Raw genomic sequence first — 18,877 nt, 5'->3', positions numbered from 1 at the left:
AGGGTCGTGCGATTTATGGCCAAATGAAGCACCTCCACTCCCCCCCCGTCCCATCCCATCCCATCCCATCCTCACCCAAAGCTATTTATTTCCAGCCTGATAGAGAAGCACATGCTGGTGTTTATGGTTCAGGAGTAAGTAAATAATCAGCGAGTTTTGGGGTTGTGTGAATGGGATCACATTATATTATGTTATCGTCTTCTAAAATTCACAAATGATCATCAGTAAGAATGCCTAGAGGTAAACGAAGCCTAATTATGCCATTTCATTCATGTATTGATTTTAGTAAGCGCTGAGATCTCAGCACTATATGTTGTAAAAATATTACAGATGTTATTTAGCATTTCTTACAGAGAACTGTGATTAAAAATCAAAGAAAATCTAGTTCATTCCTATATACCAATGTATATTAATGGTATCATTTGAATAACATTTTTTATTAATCAAATTAATATGCAAATATGTTAATAATTGTAAATAAGGCAATGAATACACACACACATATAAATACATAACATTTATGAATAGTCGAGTAATATGTGGTAAAAATGTTGCACTTATGTTACTTAAGATTTCTTCAAAGAAAAAACAGCAAATAAAAATACTTTGCAACGTTGTAATTAATTTCAGCCTACTCAAAAATATTATACTGGAAGTCATACACACACACACAAAACTTCTATGGATATTCTGATTGACTGATAAAACAAAATGAATAGATAAATATTTTTTAATATTATATTAAAGCTTGAGGGCTCTAAAAATTAATTAATACTTGCTATGTGAAAATATAAAAATATGCATGCTATTTAAAAATTTCTCCACAAAAAAAACAGTCAACAAAAGTGCTTTTAAAATGTCCAAAATCCAAAAATGGCAATGAAAAAATATACTTATAATATACTAAAAATAACAGCATTAGTTGCAATATCAATAAAGCTATTTTATGCTTAATGTTATTTAATTTATGTATCAATTCTGATAACTGTAGAAAAAAATAACTAGAGAGTTCACAGCATCACGCTGATTTCATTCTCATTTCTAAAAAGAGAAACGGCAAATAAAAATCATAATTTACTCAAATATATATAAGAATAACTGTTTGCAGAGCTTTGAGCGTGTTTTACTGGAAATCACATAAAAAAAGTAAGTAATCAAAAAGCCTTAAATAATCAGAATATTTAAAACATGTCTAGTTTATTTCTACACTTCCGACAAAAGCTGAAAGACTTTTCCAAGGTGTTTTCCATGTGGATTTAATTTCTCCAGGAATAATGCTTTTTAACATAACTATATACTCAGCGCTCTAAATAAGAATGATTTGTTTGCCGTGTTGTTTCCCTCACTCAAAACGACAAAGTGCGGCCAATGAAAAAGGCTTGTCAACATTATTCCTTTTATTGATTTAACAATAAAGTCCTCTGGCTTAAGTTTTATGTTGTTATTGCCGCCTATTGAAAATACAATGAAACATGGGAGGGGGGGAAAAAAAATAAATAAATACAAAATCCCGACAGGAATTTCACATAAGGCCATCTAGGACTCAGAATGCCCTCAGGATAAAGTGCGCCTGTTATATTCTTCAAATTTTCAAGGGCGTTGCTTAGAAAGCAGCCGTGCAAATGAAATTACGAATATATCCTCAATCAAAGCGGCTTCAGATGCTAGAATGTTTCATTCAGCGGCCCGCGCCGTCTGCATTCATGCGAGCGCACGCCGTCTCTGCTTCCTTTTAAAAACCACGGGCCGCAGCGATGTATTTAAGAGCTATACGAAGCACTTAAACACAAGGTCTGCGGCTCTGAACGACTCTGGGTGCGTTCTCCACGCACGTCAAAACAAACGCTGAAAGCGCGCCGCACAAAAACCTTCATTGACGACAATTGTCGACGGCTTCGTAAAACTTTCGAAGAAGTTTTACCGTTTCGTCGCCGCCGGAGCCGTCGGTTTTCCTAACAAGGTTGAATTTACAACACGGCCGGGTCAGGCGTGCCGTTTTACTGTCATTGTTCGCAGATAAAAAGGAGCCGTGGGCAAAACAAAGGGTGGAATTCAGAGAAAACAGGTTGGTCTTTAACACATGGGAGTTATATTTTCACCTGTCACGTTTGAAAAGGAAGAGGCTGGCAAAATATCCAAGCGCTGAAACGATCACAGAGAGGCCTGCGGTGATTTCCTGTGGATTCTGCATCTCCTAAAAAAAACTCTGACTCATTCTCTGTTTGGACTCATTCGGAGCCAAAACCTGTGGCCACATTCATAATAATTTATAAATTAGTGCTGACTTACCTTTCACCAAACATCTGAGGGTATATTTACATACACCTTATTTAAAAAGTGTTAAATAATGTCTGGTTGTTCATTCACATTAGATTTATTTGATATATTGTTAGGAAAAGGGTGTGTGTGTGTGTGTGTGTGCGTGGGGAGAAATGTATATACATACATATATATATATATATATATATATATATATATATATATATATATATATATATATATATATATTTGTGTATTCAGTATCTTTTATTTCTTTTAAGATGTTTTTACTACTTTTAATATTTTTATTCAGCAAGGTCACATTAAATTAATCAAAAGTGACATATTATCTTACAAAAGATTTCTGCTTCAAATAAATGCTGTTATTTTGATTAAAGAATCCTGAAGTGTTTTCACCATTTATAATAAAAATAATAAATTAAGTAATGATGCTGAAAATGTAGCTTTACATAACAGGAATAAATAACATCTAAAAATATATTAAACAAATTGTATTTTTATTTATTTTATAAAATAACTAATCTTATTATTTTTGAGTCGCTAATCATGCACAAAACGAGATAAAAATATTTATCAATAAAAACACACCGCTTTGTGTTTTAAAAGTACTGTACACATTTTCCACAAAACAGCAGAAATATTTTTATATATTTGATTTGAGAACATAATTTTTTTTTCAAAAATATTTAAAAGTTCTTTTAATTTAACGCTTTAGTTATTATTATACATAATCATGAATTTACTAAAAAAAGACAAATAAATAATACTAATATAATTTTAAAATATAAATATAAAAATATAATTGTTTCAACATAAAATACAAATCCCTGTTTTGAACTTTTTCAGTATTCTAAAGCAACCCTACTTGATTCACATCAAATCAGTCTCATACTATCAATGTTCATTTTAATCACTAAAAACTGACTTGAACACCACATAATAGGAACCAACCCATGAATTCATATGTAAATATTATTTACGGTACGAACTGAAGCATAATTACAATAAAAACACATCTGCCACAAACTTTATGACCTTCAAACACACACGTTTAGCTGACGTATCCTCAGAGGAGACGCTTTCTCCTATGGCTTGAGATGTGGACAAACAAACAACAGAAAATGAACACGAGTAAACCAACTAAACTGCGACTTTGTTTCAGTAAGGCCTACATCAATTATGACTGTGTTGAGACATTTTTTAATTAGTGCGGAAAATGCACTATTTATAGTGCGGTTTAATGATGCGAGTCAGGCTAAATCTCTATTGATTTTCTTGTGATATATACAGCTCTATTACAGAAACAACTGATTAAGGACTCGAACCGCACAGGCTTGGAACCAATGAAGAATGACACACTTTTCTGTCTTTGATCGAAATAACGCACTGTGATATTCTCTTTAAAGCTATCTGCACAGCGTGTCGAAAAGAGAGATCGTTTGGATTAATGGCAGTACTGAAAAACATTAGTAAAAATATTTAGAAACCAAAATATATTTTGTTTTGCGAATGAACACTGTATTCTCTATTTTGATTTTGCACCTGTGTGGTTAAATGTTTTTGATAAATATTTCAAATGATTTTAAATTACAATAGTACTAAATTAATTATATGTATAATTCTGATATTTATAGTAAAATTATTTATAAATAAATATATACAGTTTTTTTAATACTACAAAACAGAATACTGAAAACTGATAGACAAAAAAGACTTTGATTGTAGAAACTTTTATTACAGATTAAATGTATTATATATATATATATATATATATATATATATATATATATATGACCTGTAGATTATATAATATTTATTGCAGTATTTTATATATTTTGATTATGTTCCTGCTTAGATATGGGATTCATAATAAATATACTGTATTTTAGCAATTGTTTAAATAACTTTAAAATCAAATCATGCTTTAAAAAGTAAAAGCTTTTTTTTTTGTCGATGCACAGAACAAGATTCAATATATTTATTAACAAAATCATACAGCTTTGTGTTTTGAAAGCTACACATTATCAGAGAGCATCAAATTAAAATCAGGTCAGACCTGAAGATGACATAATATTTGAACAATTTAATGCTCAAATATTCAGTATATTCTGAACTGGTGCTTTCATAAACATGGGACTCGTAGTAAATGTATAATAAATACACTGGGTGTTTTAGTAAATATTTCAAATCATTTAAAATAATTATCAAATTACAATTCATTTTAAAAAGTACAATCATTTTTTGTCGATTTCAGAATTGTGAATCATGCACAGAACCTGATAAATAAAAATACATTTGCTTTGAAGAGACTTTCCAAAAACATTAAAAACGTAAAAAAAGTTATCAAAACGATTGATTTGATATTTATTCTGTACATGATTAACAACTCTGAAATTGACAAAACAATAAGATCATTTATTTCATGTTTTAACAAATAAACATAAGTACAATGTGTTTTCTATTTTAATTTATTTTCAAATGTAATTTATTCCTGCTGAATCATTAGCATCATTTCAGCATCATAACTTCAGTCTAAAAATACATATCTCTCTTTGTCAGAAAATTAAAAACAGGACATACCTGTAGATGATGTGGTATTATGATGTCATAATTTACAATATTCTGTATATTTGGTGTATCTATAGTAAATTAATAATAATGTTTTAACTATTTAAAATAAATTAAATGACTACAACAATTTACCGAATGAACTAAATTTCCCAGAATGTTCGAAGCAGCTTAGCCGAACTCTACAACCGTTACTAACGATTTAACGGGAAAAGGAAGTAACAGAAGATCCGTTCGGAATCCCGTCTTTCGCCAAAAATAATTCTGTCAGTGACTAAAACAGAAACGCTGGAAACGGACTAAACTTCTCTGGGATTTTAACGCCAGCGTTTACCAGAAGTCGGGATAAAGCTTCCCTCCGCACACAGACGCTCTCAGTGTGCGCCGCCTCCGTGTTAAACAGCAATTATCTCTTCAGAAAGGCTCTCACCTGCAGCGAGTTCAGAAGGCTGAAGACGTACGCCATCACCACGGAGAAGGGCACCAGGACGCCGCAGAGCCACGTCAGGCCCAGGATCGGCAGCAGGACCAGCACGGCTTTCACTGCTGCCCTAAAACCAGACCAATGATACCAAAAACACTTTATTTTATTATATCAGCGCATATGTACACACACACACACACACACACAGAGAGAGACATATTTCGGGGGTCACAGTAGTAGCTGCTGCTTATTCTCACATCGTGACAATTTCCACGCTAAATCGCTTTTAATTCTGTTTAGTATAAAATTACCTCCCTATTCAGGTAACCGCTAAAGCGAACCAGCTGCGGTCCGAACGGGCCCTGCCAAGCGGAGGAAGCGCGTGTTTGATTTTCCTCGGGGGCCTTCTGAGGGCCCCCCACCTCAGCGCCTGACGCTGGAGGTCCAGGCGCGTCGAAGCGTTGGCAGCTTAATTTGCGTTGTGGTTATTTACTGAATCTGGAAACCAACACGAGAATCGCTGTATTCTCAGGCTAGATTTTGTTTTAAAAAACGGGTCCTGCAGTGACCGAGCTGTCTAAAAGTTTACTTTTGAGCGGGGGGGAAAAAAAAAATGTTGAATCGTTCCATTAATGGGCCAGAAAACAAACAAAACATTTGATGTTGAAAGAGGCTGTAATGTGCAAACAGATGATTTTAAGAGAAAGGCAGAACGAGTAGAGCTGTAAAGGGGCGCCTCCATGTGGTGATGTGAGGAAGATAAGAGACCCACCTGATCTGCTCCGAGACCTGCTCCTCTGGACTGCTGTTCAGAGTCATCATCAAAGATCTCCTCTTAGCTGTGGTGATGGTGATCACGACCACGCGGGTCAGAATCATGACGTTCACCTTAAATGATAACAATTGAAAAAAGCTAATTAACATAAATCCATAAAATATGAAGATATAATTATATTATTTGTATTACAAATATTAAACATACACATACATGTGAAGGTGCACATAAAAAGTGTTTACATAAAAACATAAAACAATACTAACTTTATACAAGTTATACATTAATGTAATAATTAGATAATCTTTACTACATTGTTATTACACAGCCTTTACATTAGCACAATAAAAACGACTAAGAATTTATGTAAAAGTTTTAACTGTATAGTTGACACACACACACACTGTTTATGATAAAAATTACATATATACGTATATTAAAGTGAAAATATATACATATATCATATAATATATACTAATACCATTACATAGCTTTTGTAAAATTGTAATAACAAAAATGATAAATAACACTTTTTTGGGTTACACTTTACTTTAAGGTGTCTTTATTACAGTGTAATTATACACTTACTGAGTGATATTAATTACTGGGTGTTAGGGTTTTACATTGTATAAATACAATGTATACAACGAAACAATATAAACTTTATACAGTGCACCTGATACTACACTATTATTATCATTAGTATAATTGTAAAGCTCATATATTAAAATAAGAAAAATTATACATAATAGTTTTTTGTAATTAATTTGTAAAACTGTATATACCAAAAACAACATTTTTTAAAAACACATTGAACATATTGTATAAAACATACACACACATGCACATCATATAACAATATTGTATACATAATTAAAACAGTTTTTAATTATATTATATATTTTATGTTTATCTCCTGTATTATGTTTTTATTGTTATTAAACATATAAATGTTTTTGTCATACGTTTTTCACTCATTCCTTGATTTGCTTATTTATTATTATCATTATCATGACAACAAACGAGAGCGACGACAGAAGTAAAGATGCACCATAATGATGAAGATGACGGGTCCCGCGAAGCCCCATATGACTCCGTTCTGAACACTGAGCCAGCAGTGACCGTCCGCTGAGTAATTCCCAGCAGCAGAAGCCAGCGTGATGGCCACAATCAGCACGGGCAGACCTGTCCAAACACACACACACTTCTATAGCGCACCAGTCCAGAGCTGTTTTTTTTTTAAATGCTTATGCATTTTTTCTTTCAAATAAATGGTTTGCGGCAACTTAAATGTGCAAAATCTTCACTGTATAAGGCTGAATATTAAAGATGCAGGTGGTGTCTAACAAGTTTAATTTATTATTTTTAATGTATAATTTAAGAAAAAAGTAGCACAAAACCAGGTATATGTGACTATTCAGTTCCATCAAATCAACAGGACGCATGCATTCCCGTACTCTTGAAGCCGATCAATAACTGTGCAGTACTACAGACCGAAGAGTCGCATTACCCCAGCCAATCAGGTAGTAGTATTTCATGTGCCGGTCCTCGCTCAAATTAACGCTCACTACTTTGCTCCAGAGCAGCAGGCCCTCCACCAGCATCCAGCTGAACGCTGCCATGAAGAACAGATGCATCAGAGCGGCCACGAGCGTGCAGGCCACCTACAGGGCAAAGGTCAGAGAGCAGGCAGTCAGGGGTCAAAAGATCAATACGCCACACAGCTTATCCAACACCAAATATGGCCTCTGCACTAATGTTGTTTTAAGACGCTGTCGGTCCGCTGCTACTGAGTTTCTAGAAATAGATTTAGTTTCCTTTTTAAAAATTCAATATCGTAGCACAGATAGCATTTCATAAAGCAGAGAGCGATCATGAACGTAGTAAAAACACTGTAACACTGTACAATCCGATTCTGTTTAAACAGACCGTGACATTAATATTATTAACACATGCATATTCAAAAGGATTGCGGTTCTTTGTGTACAGCAGTGCTGTTGTAAACTAAAATAATAAAAACTGTTTAAATAAAGATAAAAAAAGAAAACTTTAAAAATAAACAAAATTAACACATACTGAAATTAAAAAAGCTGAAGTACTAAAATTACTGAGATAAACTTTAAATTATTATCATATCATATATCATAATAACATAAAATGACAACTGTTCATTGTTAGTTCATGTTAACTCAGGAAGTAACTAATATTAATAGATACAAATTTTAATTTGAATAATGTATTAGTAAAGGTTTAAACTCATTCTAAACATTTATGCAAGATTAATAAATGCGTTAGAAATATTTTTCACTTTTCATTGAACTTTTGTAAAGTTTTATATTATTTTATACGAAAAACATTAGAATAAGAATAATATACAAAATTTTCTTATGCATAGATGTGTTTCTGTCAACTAAAGCTAAATCTAGAATTAAAAAAAAAAACCATTAAACTACATTAAAGAAAACAAATAATAACTTTAAAATTTTAAATTTAATTTTTTAAAATTAATTTTAAAAATATTAAAACATAAACATTCATAAATAATATTATCAATCATTTAAATAATTCTAAAATAACACTGCTTTATAAATAACAAAAAATTACAAAAAGCAATGATTTAGCATCTTAATTAATCTTAGCATCCTTACTGAAATCAATATTCTGTCAAAATATACCAACAACTACAAACTAATTTTGAATGTGTGAAAAAAAAAACACCAAACCTTGTTATGAACAGCAGAACCACTGCAGAGAAGGACAATTTGAGCACAAGTCAGAGACACAAAAAGATTTTTGTGAACTGATATCCGATCTGATTTTGGGATGCTGAAAAAACAACAACCAAAAAACACTTTTTGTCATATATACATTTTCCACAATCATTCAGAACCATTTTGAGAATGAGGAATGAGCCAAAAAGCTGTTTTATTTTGGTAACCCCGATGAAGTATGTGTGTGGCTTTATTAGCAGCAAGCAGGCCATCAATCTCTTAAAGAAAGCAGCTTGGCTGATACGGCACTGATTAACCTCTCTTTGTGTGACCCTTCTCTTTAATTAACTCCCCTGTAATGCCACCATAAAACTTCGGCTTCAGGCTCATTTGGCACAGAGCGCTAATTAGCCGATTAGTGCTTTTCAATACTTATTCAGCCTCAGAACTGAGCGCTATTGACAAGGCATGCTGCTGAGAGTCGAGCAAACCTTCCGCCGTCGTGACCCTTCTGAACCCAACGCTGGAAGTTAGACATCATAAAAGAGAGCGAATCAAACGCTGCCAGAGCACATCATGCAGTGTTTACCTAACAGAAGCGCACGGCTCTTGTCATGCAGGTAGTGCATCGGTGAAAAGCACTTACTCTAACACGGTAAACAGCATCAAGGTCACCACCAGTGCGCAGAGAGACGCTCCGGATCCGATAAACGTCAGCTTCGTCAGAACGCTCTCCTCTTTAGCACTCCACTGCGGGGAGAAGACCCATCAAAACACAACCGCCCTCGTATTCCTAGCGTTTAGTCTAACTGCCTGGAAATATATACGTTAACTACCGAGTATATGAGGAATGATGGCATTACTGGGTTAGAGCGGCGCTTGGGCATTAATGTGCGATCAGACTTGTTCTTTAAGAAGTCTGCAGATGAACTTCTCACATAATGCTCAATACAAAACCACAAACACTGTGATTAAGGCTCGCGTGAGTTTGTAAGCTAACAGTGACCTCTATTGGATATATTGTGTTAAAACATAATGTATAATGTGTTCGGTGAGGACAGTATATTTAGGTAAAAGATCCAAACTACCCAAACATACCCGAACCCAGCGTGCTTCATTCAATTAGACCCGAGTCTGACCTGACTGCATTTATTTTCAAACCCAAAGTACGGTGTTGCACAGCCTGCAATTTATTGTACAAATAAGGGTGTCAACCATGGCATCTATTAAATAATTTAAATTAAAATTAAAACTTACACTGAGTAAGTTGCAATTTGTTTTGTGCAGATAATTGCCACTTGCAATAAAAATGGCGTATGATGTCTTTCGTATCGATGTCACTCACAACCAGACATTGGTTCATGGTGTTAGTGTGCAAAAGTCTCTGCCAACAAGATGCAAAATATATTGTAAATAAACACTATATTGCCAAAAGTATTCGCTCACCTGCCTTGACTCGCATATGAACTTAAGATACATCCCATTCCTAATCCATAGGGTTCAATATGACGTTGCAGCTATCACAGCTTCAACTCTTCTGGAAAGGCTGTCCACAAGGTTTAGGAGTGTGTTTTTTCCAGAAGCGCCTTTGTGAGGTCACACATTGATGTTGGCCGAGAAAGCATGGCTCTCAGTCTCCGCTCTAATTCATCCAAAAGGTGTCATACCGGGTTGAGGTCTGGACTCTGTGCAGGTCAGTCAAGTTCATCCACACCAGACTCTGTCATCCTTGTCTTTATGGACCTTGCTTTGTTCACTGCTGCACAGTTATGTTGGAAGAGGAAGGGGCCAGCTCCAAACAGTTCCCACAAAGTCGGGAGCATGGAATTGTATAAAATGTCTTGGTATGCTGAAGCATTCAGAGTTCCTTTCACTGGAACTAAGGGCCCAAGCCCAGCTCCTGAAAAACATACCTACACCATAATAACCTCTGCACCAAACCTAACACAATGAACTTTACACTTGACACAATGGCAAACCCAGAATCATCCATCAGATCGCCAGATGGAGAAGCGTGATTCGTGATTGCTTTACACCACAGCATCCGACGCTTTGCATTGCTCTTGGTGATGTATGGCTTGGATGCAGCTGCTCGGCCATGGAAACCCATTCCATGAAGCTCTCTGCACACTGTTCTTGAGCTTATCTGAAGGCCACATGAAGTTTGGAGGTCTGTAGCTATTGACTCTGCAGAAAGTGACCTCTTCGCACTACGAACCTCTGCATCTGCTGACCCCGCTTCGTCGGAATACAATATTTAGGTGGGAGGAAATTTCACGACTGGATTTGTTGCCCAAGTGGCATCCTATCACAGTTCCACGCTGGAATTCACTGAGGTCCTGAGAGAGACTCATTCTTTCACAGATGTCTGCATGCCTAGGTGCGTGATTTTATACACCTGTGGCCATGGAAGTGGTTGGAACACCTGATTCCGATTATTTGGATAGAGCGAATACTTTTGGCAATATAGTGTGTGTATATATATATATATATATATATATATATATATATATATATATATATATATATATATATATATATATATATATATATATATACACACATATATATATATATATATATAGTGTTTTTATGTGTATTATTGTGTGTCTTTGTTAGTTATTTTTTTACCTAATCAAAACAAACCAGTTTGACTGAGATTAACAGGAATGCACAATGAAAAGACATGATTTTTGCCCATTCAAAATGAAAACTCTTCATCTATAAAATACATTTTCTTAGCAAAATATTTGTTACAGTTAAAAGCGATAAGTCTAAACATACCCTGTGCTCCATATAATTCATAAGGACAGCAAAATTGGTGGTGTGATTGCAGAAGCAGGAAGTGACATCAGGAGGAGAAGGCAGCACCCTGCACCCTTTTTTGGACCAACCACTTGCATGACCCTCCCTTTGGACGTGAGACAATACATTAGAGCCAAACAAGAGACAGGAAACATGTTTTTATAACAGTATTATGTTCACTTACATGATATTCCAGAAGATGCAGACGGCAGCGATTTGTTTGGAATACTCTGTCTAAAGAAGAAAAAGGAAAATCATTATTTTTAAATCATTAATTTAAAACTACTAGTTTCATTTTTCTGTATTCACTTTTTTCAAACTTAAGTTTTTTGTTGTCATTTTTTAATAGTTTGTCTACATAGTCAATAATTAATATTTATTTATTTTAGTTATTTTTAGTACTTAAAGTTAAACTACTGTAAATAACAATAAGAAATAAAAAAGTTCGCTTTTTATATATTTTTTATTAACGCTTTAGTTAACAATAATAACCCAAATATATTCACTTCTTAAAACGTTTTTAAGTGTCTATTTACCATAATCCCAGAGGATAGGGTGTACTGGACAGAGACAGGAACATTTTCTTCCCTGGAAACATCTCGAACTGTTGCCGAGATTACTGCTGTGGCCAGTTGACCAGTGTGATGCCTGCAAATACACAAACAAAAGAATCAGCTATAAATCCAAATTTATACATTAAAAGGGTCCTATTAGTAGTAGCTATTATACTTACATAAAAAAATCTACTTATAATGTAACTAAATTATGGAACAGCCTGTAGTTACAGTTTGTAATTATGCAGATGTAACAGGCAGCTACTGTTACACATATTACACACAGAGTCTGTTACACAGCTACTTAAGTACACTTAAGTACAATCTTGATTCAATTAGGTCAATTATAATGTCATCAAATTAATCCCCGAAACCCTTTGTAGGTGTTTTTTATGTCACAGTATTTCAGTCATTTTCATTTCATCTTGCATGTAATGCCTGATAAAGCAGGGTTTGTGAGCGGAGCCAGGGAAACCTGGGTCTTTACCACTCCAACAACACCTCCCGCCTGCAGAGAATGAATTTGCTTTTAGTCGTTCTGCCGAGTAAACCCAAGGTGTTGCTCCTCCCATCCCCAATTTAATTGACTTAATACAGCTGAGCTTATTGGTGTAGATTCTCGCGCATGGGCAGTCTTTAATAGACAATTTTGTTAATGATCCCAGCTGTTTGGCTATACTACGGAAATATTAAGAACTAACCGCAGCGATTTTAAGAAGAATCAATTGGCAATTTTCTATTTTTTAACTTAAGATAAATTAGTTAGATTAAATTACAATCAAATGCTTGGCGATGGCATTTCTGAGTAGGCTACTTTAAACAGAACAGAGTATTAGTGCTGCTCACGACATTGTCTGACATAGTCTGATGAACAATAGTCCTATATCAATACTAAAGCACAGTAATGAATTTAGAATTTTCAGATTGCGCTTTTTACAATAAACAAAGTTTATTTAAGACATTTTAAGATCAGTAAGACATTGGACAAACCAGTAAGTCTTTATTTTTTCATATATATGTTTTTATATTTTTTCAATTCTTTACAATTTTATTTTAATGAACTACCGTGGTGACAAACAAGTCAATAACACCAAATAGTCCTGCATCGGTGTGAACTGGGGTTTTATGCGTGGATGATGGGAATAAAAACCTTGCTGAAACATCATATTTTTGCATTTTAAAACAGGCGATAATTGCATGGAAAACAGGTGATAATTAAGACAGGCCTATGTTTCTAAGATAATATTATACAGTATGGCCAAATTAATGACAAAATTGTACACAAAGGAATGTGCATGCTCGTGTCTACACCAGTAAGATTTGCCATGTTAAAAAACCTATGGAATTGGGGGTCCAGGCTGCACTCTTGATTCTGCCTAGCTGTAGGCCAATCACAACGCACTGAGACAGGTAACCAATAATAACACATTTTGCTTTTCGGAAGGCGGGCCTTCATCAAACAATGAACTAACTGAGCAGTTTGTGACTGGCTGGGGAGAAAGGTCTGGTAATAATATAAATTATGTGAAAAAGAATGTGTTTGTAAAAACCCTAAGCATTAAGTCATGTTCTAGTACACCACCAAAAGAGCATAATAGGACCCCTGTAATATTGGTGTAGACAATTCAGCAGGTTCATGCTAACCTCTTGTCTTCCTGTTGGTCAGTATGGGTTTTCACCTCCAGTCTGGAAAACATCTCTAACAGGTTACTGTAGTAGGTATGAATAACCATCACTTCCTTGTGGCCTGTCAAAAAATATTAGCTTCTGATTAATTCATGGCATTTATCAGTAGAAATAAGAAACTACTGAAGAGCCCTTTGTGTCTCACCCAGAGAAAAGACTCGCTGCATTTCTGACTCTGGTATGAGGATCTCATCATGGCTGCCGAACTGTCCACTGTGAACCGAGGGCTTGAACACACAACCGCAGCTCATTGGCGTCAGCCTACGCGGCTCCAGATGAATATCTGAAGGAATAATTGATCTTGTAACTCTCGAAATAATAAAAAAATTCATCATTGTTTGTATAGTCTTTATGCTGGGACAACCAAAATTGCTGTGGCTAACTGCTTGAATGCAATGAGGTTTATCTTTATTACTCTACCTCTCAAGAAAACAAATATTGACTCCCATTTTTCAGAGGTCAGAGATGATGCTGATGATTATATCTAGTCATGCTAACTGAGGCAAAAAAAACACCGTACTCATGTTCTTTGTTGACATTATGAAGCTCTTGCGGTCAATCCAGAGAGCATCCGCCAGCATACACAGCAATTTGTCAATGTTCTCCACCATTGTCAACGGTCCAGGGTAATTCTACAAAAATACAGGAAACTGACTCATAAAGATGACAGAAGAATTACCTTTTTTTTATAGAAGATTTAGTCTCAGAAGAGTCCATTTCAGTCTTGTAACTTACCTCATGTGCTATCAGATCCTCCCATTGTTTGGCCATGTCAGGGTTGATGAGCCTGCTGACTAGTTCCAAGCAACTGCGGACCATAGAAATGAAGACATCTGTGGAAAGTACTATTTTATTGAACTGAGTGGCCTTATCGATGGTTTCTGTGAGGTAGAGAAGATCAGAATGTGTGAGGATGTCTGCTGTGCTGTCCAGAACTCTCAATATGGCACCCAAGAGGGAAACATGACGAGTCAGATCGGTCTCAGGGTACAAGGTTACATTTATATCCTACAGAGAAAGAAGGATAATGTAAGTCCAAGTCATTAGACTATTATATTGTATGTCTGTGTCAGTAGTGACTGTATTTGGATCCTTAGAGCGTGTGTTTATAGTGGATCTAATAAAAATCAGCCGTGGGCTCAGTCTAACTCACAGGTTTGGAATGAATCTCACTGCTGACTTGTGAGAAGAACAAGGTTCCAGGAAAAGCAAAGTCCAGCTGCTCTGAAATGAAGAAGGAAAATGCCTGGATTATGACACATGGTCAAACACACAAGAAACTACATTCTAGGGCTCCAGACAAAAAAATAAAACAAAACAAAACAAAATTCCACCCAAATCTAAACCAAAATGACATAATACAACATAAAGCACAAAACATAAAATAAAAATGCAAAAGATAATAAAACTCCACACAAAACAGAATTAAACAAAACCAAAATGAAACGACACAACACAAAGAAAAAACACACAAAAAAATGCTAAATAGAGCAAATCAACACGACTAAACAAAAAAATAGGGAGCCAAAACACAATATATATTGAATATAACTCTTTACACATTTTCATATAAACAAACAGTGAATAAACGATCAGTCTGACAAACTAAAAATATACACCACAATAACGGTTCCCTGTTTGTTTTTAATAGGATGTAAATAAAAAATTACTTTCAAATGAACACATTGTCTGAATGATTCACTATTTCATAAACGACTTAAAATTTCACAAATCTTTTTGATGACCTCCATAAAATGAACAAGTTCGAAATCATTTTTCCATGAATTGGACATCAGGTTGTTGAATTTGTAAAATAATTAGCAGTTGCTAAAGGTTAATATAATATATTTATATTTTGTAAATGCATGTTACGTATTATTCAGACATATGTTTCTTTTTAATTAATTTTCATAATATCCAAGTGAAAGTTTTCTTCATCCGAACAATAACTAATGGACAGAACTAAGTCCCACTCTACATCTTTTCATTTTGCAATAATGAGCTTCAGAGAACGAAACATCCGTCACTACTTGTGCTACACTTGAGTTTTTAGCAGATCTTAAAATGCCATAAAGCAGGCGATCACCTTTTGGGAACAGGCAAACACTTCCTCTTTGTGTGGTACACAAGCTACTAATGGGTTTTCCACTCGCAGGGTCAAAGGCTTCGCAGGTCTTGTGAGAAAGGATGGAAAGATTGTGATGCAGGTTTGGATCCAAACCAGAGATGACCAGCTGTTCTTGTGGTTGGATTTTAGAACCTATAAGAACAAAGAACGAAAAAAACACCAGTTTAGCAGAAAATTGTACATCTTTTTTGAGTAAATCCGTCTGTCTGTGGCCACCGAGCAGCTTGGTTTGTTTCTAATCTGCCGATTTTCAGAAGTCACCATGAGTCATAGCTGTCGAGCTCTCCAAGTCTGCAAAGACCATGTGTCCTCTCTTCAGAAAAGAATGAGAGTCCGTGACTCATGTTAAGGGAAGAGTGTATTCTGAAGGGAGGGTCTCGGCATTACTGCACGGATGAAATATTTACAACCATCTCAGCCTGAGGTTACCAATCAAAACTTGGCTGTATTTGCATGGCGGGACAGTGGAAATTATTATGCAAAGACGTGAGGGTGACTCTACCTCGACACGGCGAGCTCCCTCTACGTGTTTGCAGGGACATCTCTATTTCCAGAGCGGACTCGTTCCACTTGAAGAACAAACCAAAAGGGACGGCTGAGCAAAGATTTTCCATGCTTTGGATTTCAGAGTCGATCAAGAAACGATCCCACATGTACAGCTGCGTAACTTTCCCGCAAAGCGCCTTGTTGTTGTTGTAGCCCCCGTAGGTCTCCTGGTCCTGTCCGATCATGAAAAGGCCATCGCCTCCGATGCGACCGGTTGAGTTGAGGGAATTCCCAGAACCCACAACTGCTCCATCCACCCAGATGACCCACTTCCCGGTATTCCCGTCCCAGCCAGAGCATACGAAGTGCCAGGAGGCATTGTTGGGAAAGCCAGCCACGTAGGAGGTGTTTGAACCGTGCACCAGCAACGCAAGGTGGACCGGTTCGTTCTCCGTGATTTGGGCTTGGAGTTGGAATTCTTTGATGAACGATTGAACAGCGTACGAGAAGACCGTGGAAAGTCCGTGGCAAGAGGGGTTGAGCTGGAGGTAAGCGCAAACCGTAAGCGCTTCCATGTCGGGGAACTTGTGGCGGAGGCGTGCCGATTTCCGGTGGGGGCGCATTGGAAATTCCAGCATGTATATGTCTGGAGGACCTGGAAAACAACCTGGAATGCTTACTAAAGAACAATATTGGCAATGTGGCAAATACACCGCGAAAAGTAAAAAAAAAAATTCAACAAATAATACTTTGAAGATGTGTACGCGTAATATAGAGTCTTTTAAGAAGTGTGCCTATTCAAGATACTATAGCATTTAATAAAACGTATTCAAAAGACAAACAAGTGGGATTAGGCTGCTAAAGGCACTATTCTGAGGCGTGCTGGGAAATGTGGGATACGGCGCTCACCGCTTTTTTGTAACATGCCTGCACTTTCGATCCATACGGGTTGGGTGATATTTAGGGATCGGAGAAAGCCGTTCAGCTTTTGAATCTCCTCGGTACTGGACATCATCACGAAGGACCCCGAACGCTGGAGGCAGAGGCTGCGGGCAATGTCCCACGGCTGTCGATCGGGCACGTACTCGGGGTAATAGTCATCGTGCGTGAGCAGGACTCTGCCCTCCGCTGTAAACACCGGGGTAGTTTTTGTTGACACACAAATCTGCCACTTTCGGGTGTGAACAAATAGTAACTCGCATGTCATTTCAAACTCTGTTTTGGCTACAGAACACATGAACATCTGTTTTATAAAATAGTGAGGGGCATTATAACATAAAACAGTCCTGCGTGACTATATCTGAATTTTAAGCACTGAACAATACTTTAAATGCTGATTACCTTTTTCCATGCAGTGATGAATGAGGACCTTAGAGGGGAAATGTGTTTAAGTATGTTTTCATTGTATTTATATCAATGACACGGTCGTTTGTTATCATTTTTTAGCACAAGCACTCATATAAATAACTTTTTTAAAACGTGTACTGTATTGTTGATTACTTACAATAACGTTGGAGCAAATAATTTTCAACAGATTCATCCTAAAAAAACAAAACACTCATCAACGGTGAGGTTTTTAAAGAAAAAAAACCCTGAAAAGCAACAGGTTTTCTAGCCGTATTAAACACTTAAAGACTCACAGAGCATTAAGAGCAGAAGCGTTGCACATTCACGAACGTGCGCATTAAAACCGAACAAAACGTCAATTACCTGATACGAGGTAAAGTTACGGTCGAAAGTCATAAATGTAGCATTTTATCTCGAAGAGTAAAGTTTAGCAAACGGTTGACGCGCTTTCCGTTGGAAGCGTCGCGACTTGAAGCGAGTGAGGTCATGAGAAGCAGCGCGCGCCTCCCGCTCTAGAACACAGCGGTTCCCGCCACTCCCCTCAACAACACCAACGCGACTTATACTTTATATTTTTAGTTTGGGAATTGCGTTTTACTCGGGAGTGGTCGGTTTTAAAAGAAACCTGTACGTTTACGTAAACGAGCGTTCACGGTGCGAATGAATCTTTTAGAAAACAGTGGGGATAAACCAAAATAAATATCAAAAACATATTACGCGCACTCATTTCATAACTGAAGTATTTCGTTTTGTGTGTCAAAATGGTTTTTAGCATTTAGATAATGTTATCCTTTTTAAATGCAAATCGCTCATATTAAGTAATGAAGTCATACTGTGGTCAAGGTTAACTGTAGTTAACTAAAAGAATAAATTGCTATTTGAAAAACTAAACCCAAATATGTTCGCATTTTAATTAAAAACGTGACGTGCTTGGCCTATATATTTCAAATAAAAACCTAATTAAAATAAGGATATAAACCACTCCTGTGAAGACTAGTTCTATTAAGTAAAGCATGTCATACAACACGTAACTACCGTATCAGTAATGAAACAAATGAAAAAATATGTTAGTAAATGAGCCAACAAATACCTTGTTATAAATATATAGAAAAT

At 35.9% G+C, this 18,877-nt stretch overlaps 1 protein-coding gene across 2 annotated transcripts in view; it reads right to left on the bottom strand.

Annotated features, from left to right (window-relative positions):
* LOC122327180 (adhesion G-protein coupled receptor D2) overlaps positions 1-18,263 on the bottom strand; it is a 68,446-nt gene extending 50,183 nt beyond the window's left edge. The window contains exons 1-20 of one of the 2 annotated variants that reach the window (XM_043222362.1): positions 18,128-18,263; positions 17,922-17,958; positions 17,759-17,786; positions 17,327-17,545; positions 16,434-17,072; positions 15,890-16,063; positions 14,957-15,027; positions 14,539-14,811; positions 14,324-14,435; positions 13,949-14,086; positions 13,762-13,864; positions 12,100-12,211; positions 11,748-11,797; positions 11,543-11,669; positions 9,405-9,508; positions 8,771-8,873; positions 7,558-7,711; positions 7,099-7,232; positions 6,045-6,160; positions 5,279-5,399 (exon numbers count right to left, since the gene is read on the bottom strand). In XM_043222362.1, the coding sequence (XP_043078297.1) occupies positions 5,279-5,399; positions 6,045-6,160; positions 7,099-7,232; positions 7,558-7,711; positions 8,771-8,873; positions 9,405-9,508; positions 11,543-11,669; positions 11,748-11,797; positions 12,100-12,211; positions 13,762-13,864; positions 13,949-14,086; positions 14,324-14,435; positions 14,539-14,811; positions 14,957-15,027; positions 15,890-16,063; positions 16,434-17,072; positions 17,327-17,545; positions 17,759-17,786; positions 17,922-17,957 (2,814 nt within the window). In that variant the 5' untranslated portion in view covers position 17,958; positions 18,128-18,263. The remainder of the gene's footprint in view (positions 1-5,278; positions 5,400-6,044; positions 6,161-7,098; positions 7,233-7,557; positions 7,712-8,770; positions 8,874-9,404; positions 9,509-11,542; positions 11,670-11,747; positions 11,798-12,099; positions 12,212-13,761; positions 13,865-13,948; positions 14,087-14,323; positions 14,436-14,538; positions 14,812-14,956; positions 15,028-15,889; positions 16,064-16,433; positions 17,073-17,326; positions 17,546-17,758; positions 17,787-17,921; positions 17,959-18,127) is intronic. The other variant, XM_043222363.1, reaches the window with a different exon arrangement.
* Positions 18,264-18,877: the final 614 nt, after the last annotated feature.

The sequence above is a fragment of the Puntigrus tetrazona genome, chromosome 22, assembly GCF_018831695.1.
Source record: "Puntigrus tetrazona isolate hp1 chromosome 22, ASM1883169v1, whole genome shotgun sequence".
NCBI classification, from domain to species: domain Eukaryota; kingdom Metazoa; phylum Chordata; class Actinopteri; order Cypriniformes; family Cyprinidae; genus Puntigrus; species Puntigrus tetrazona.
Note: the sequence above shows the minus strand (reverse complement) of the source record. Positions and strands in the feature narration are given on the sequence as shown.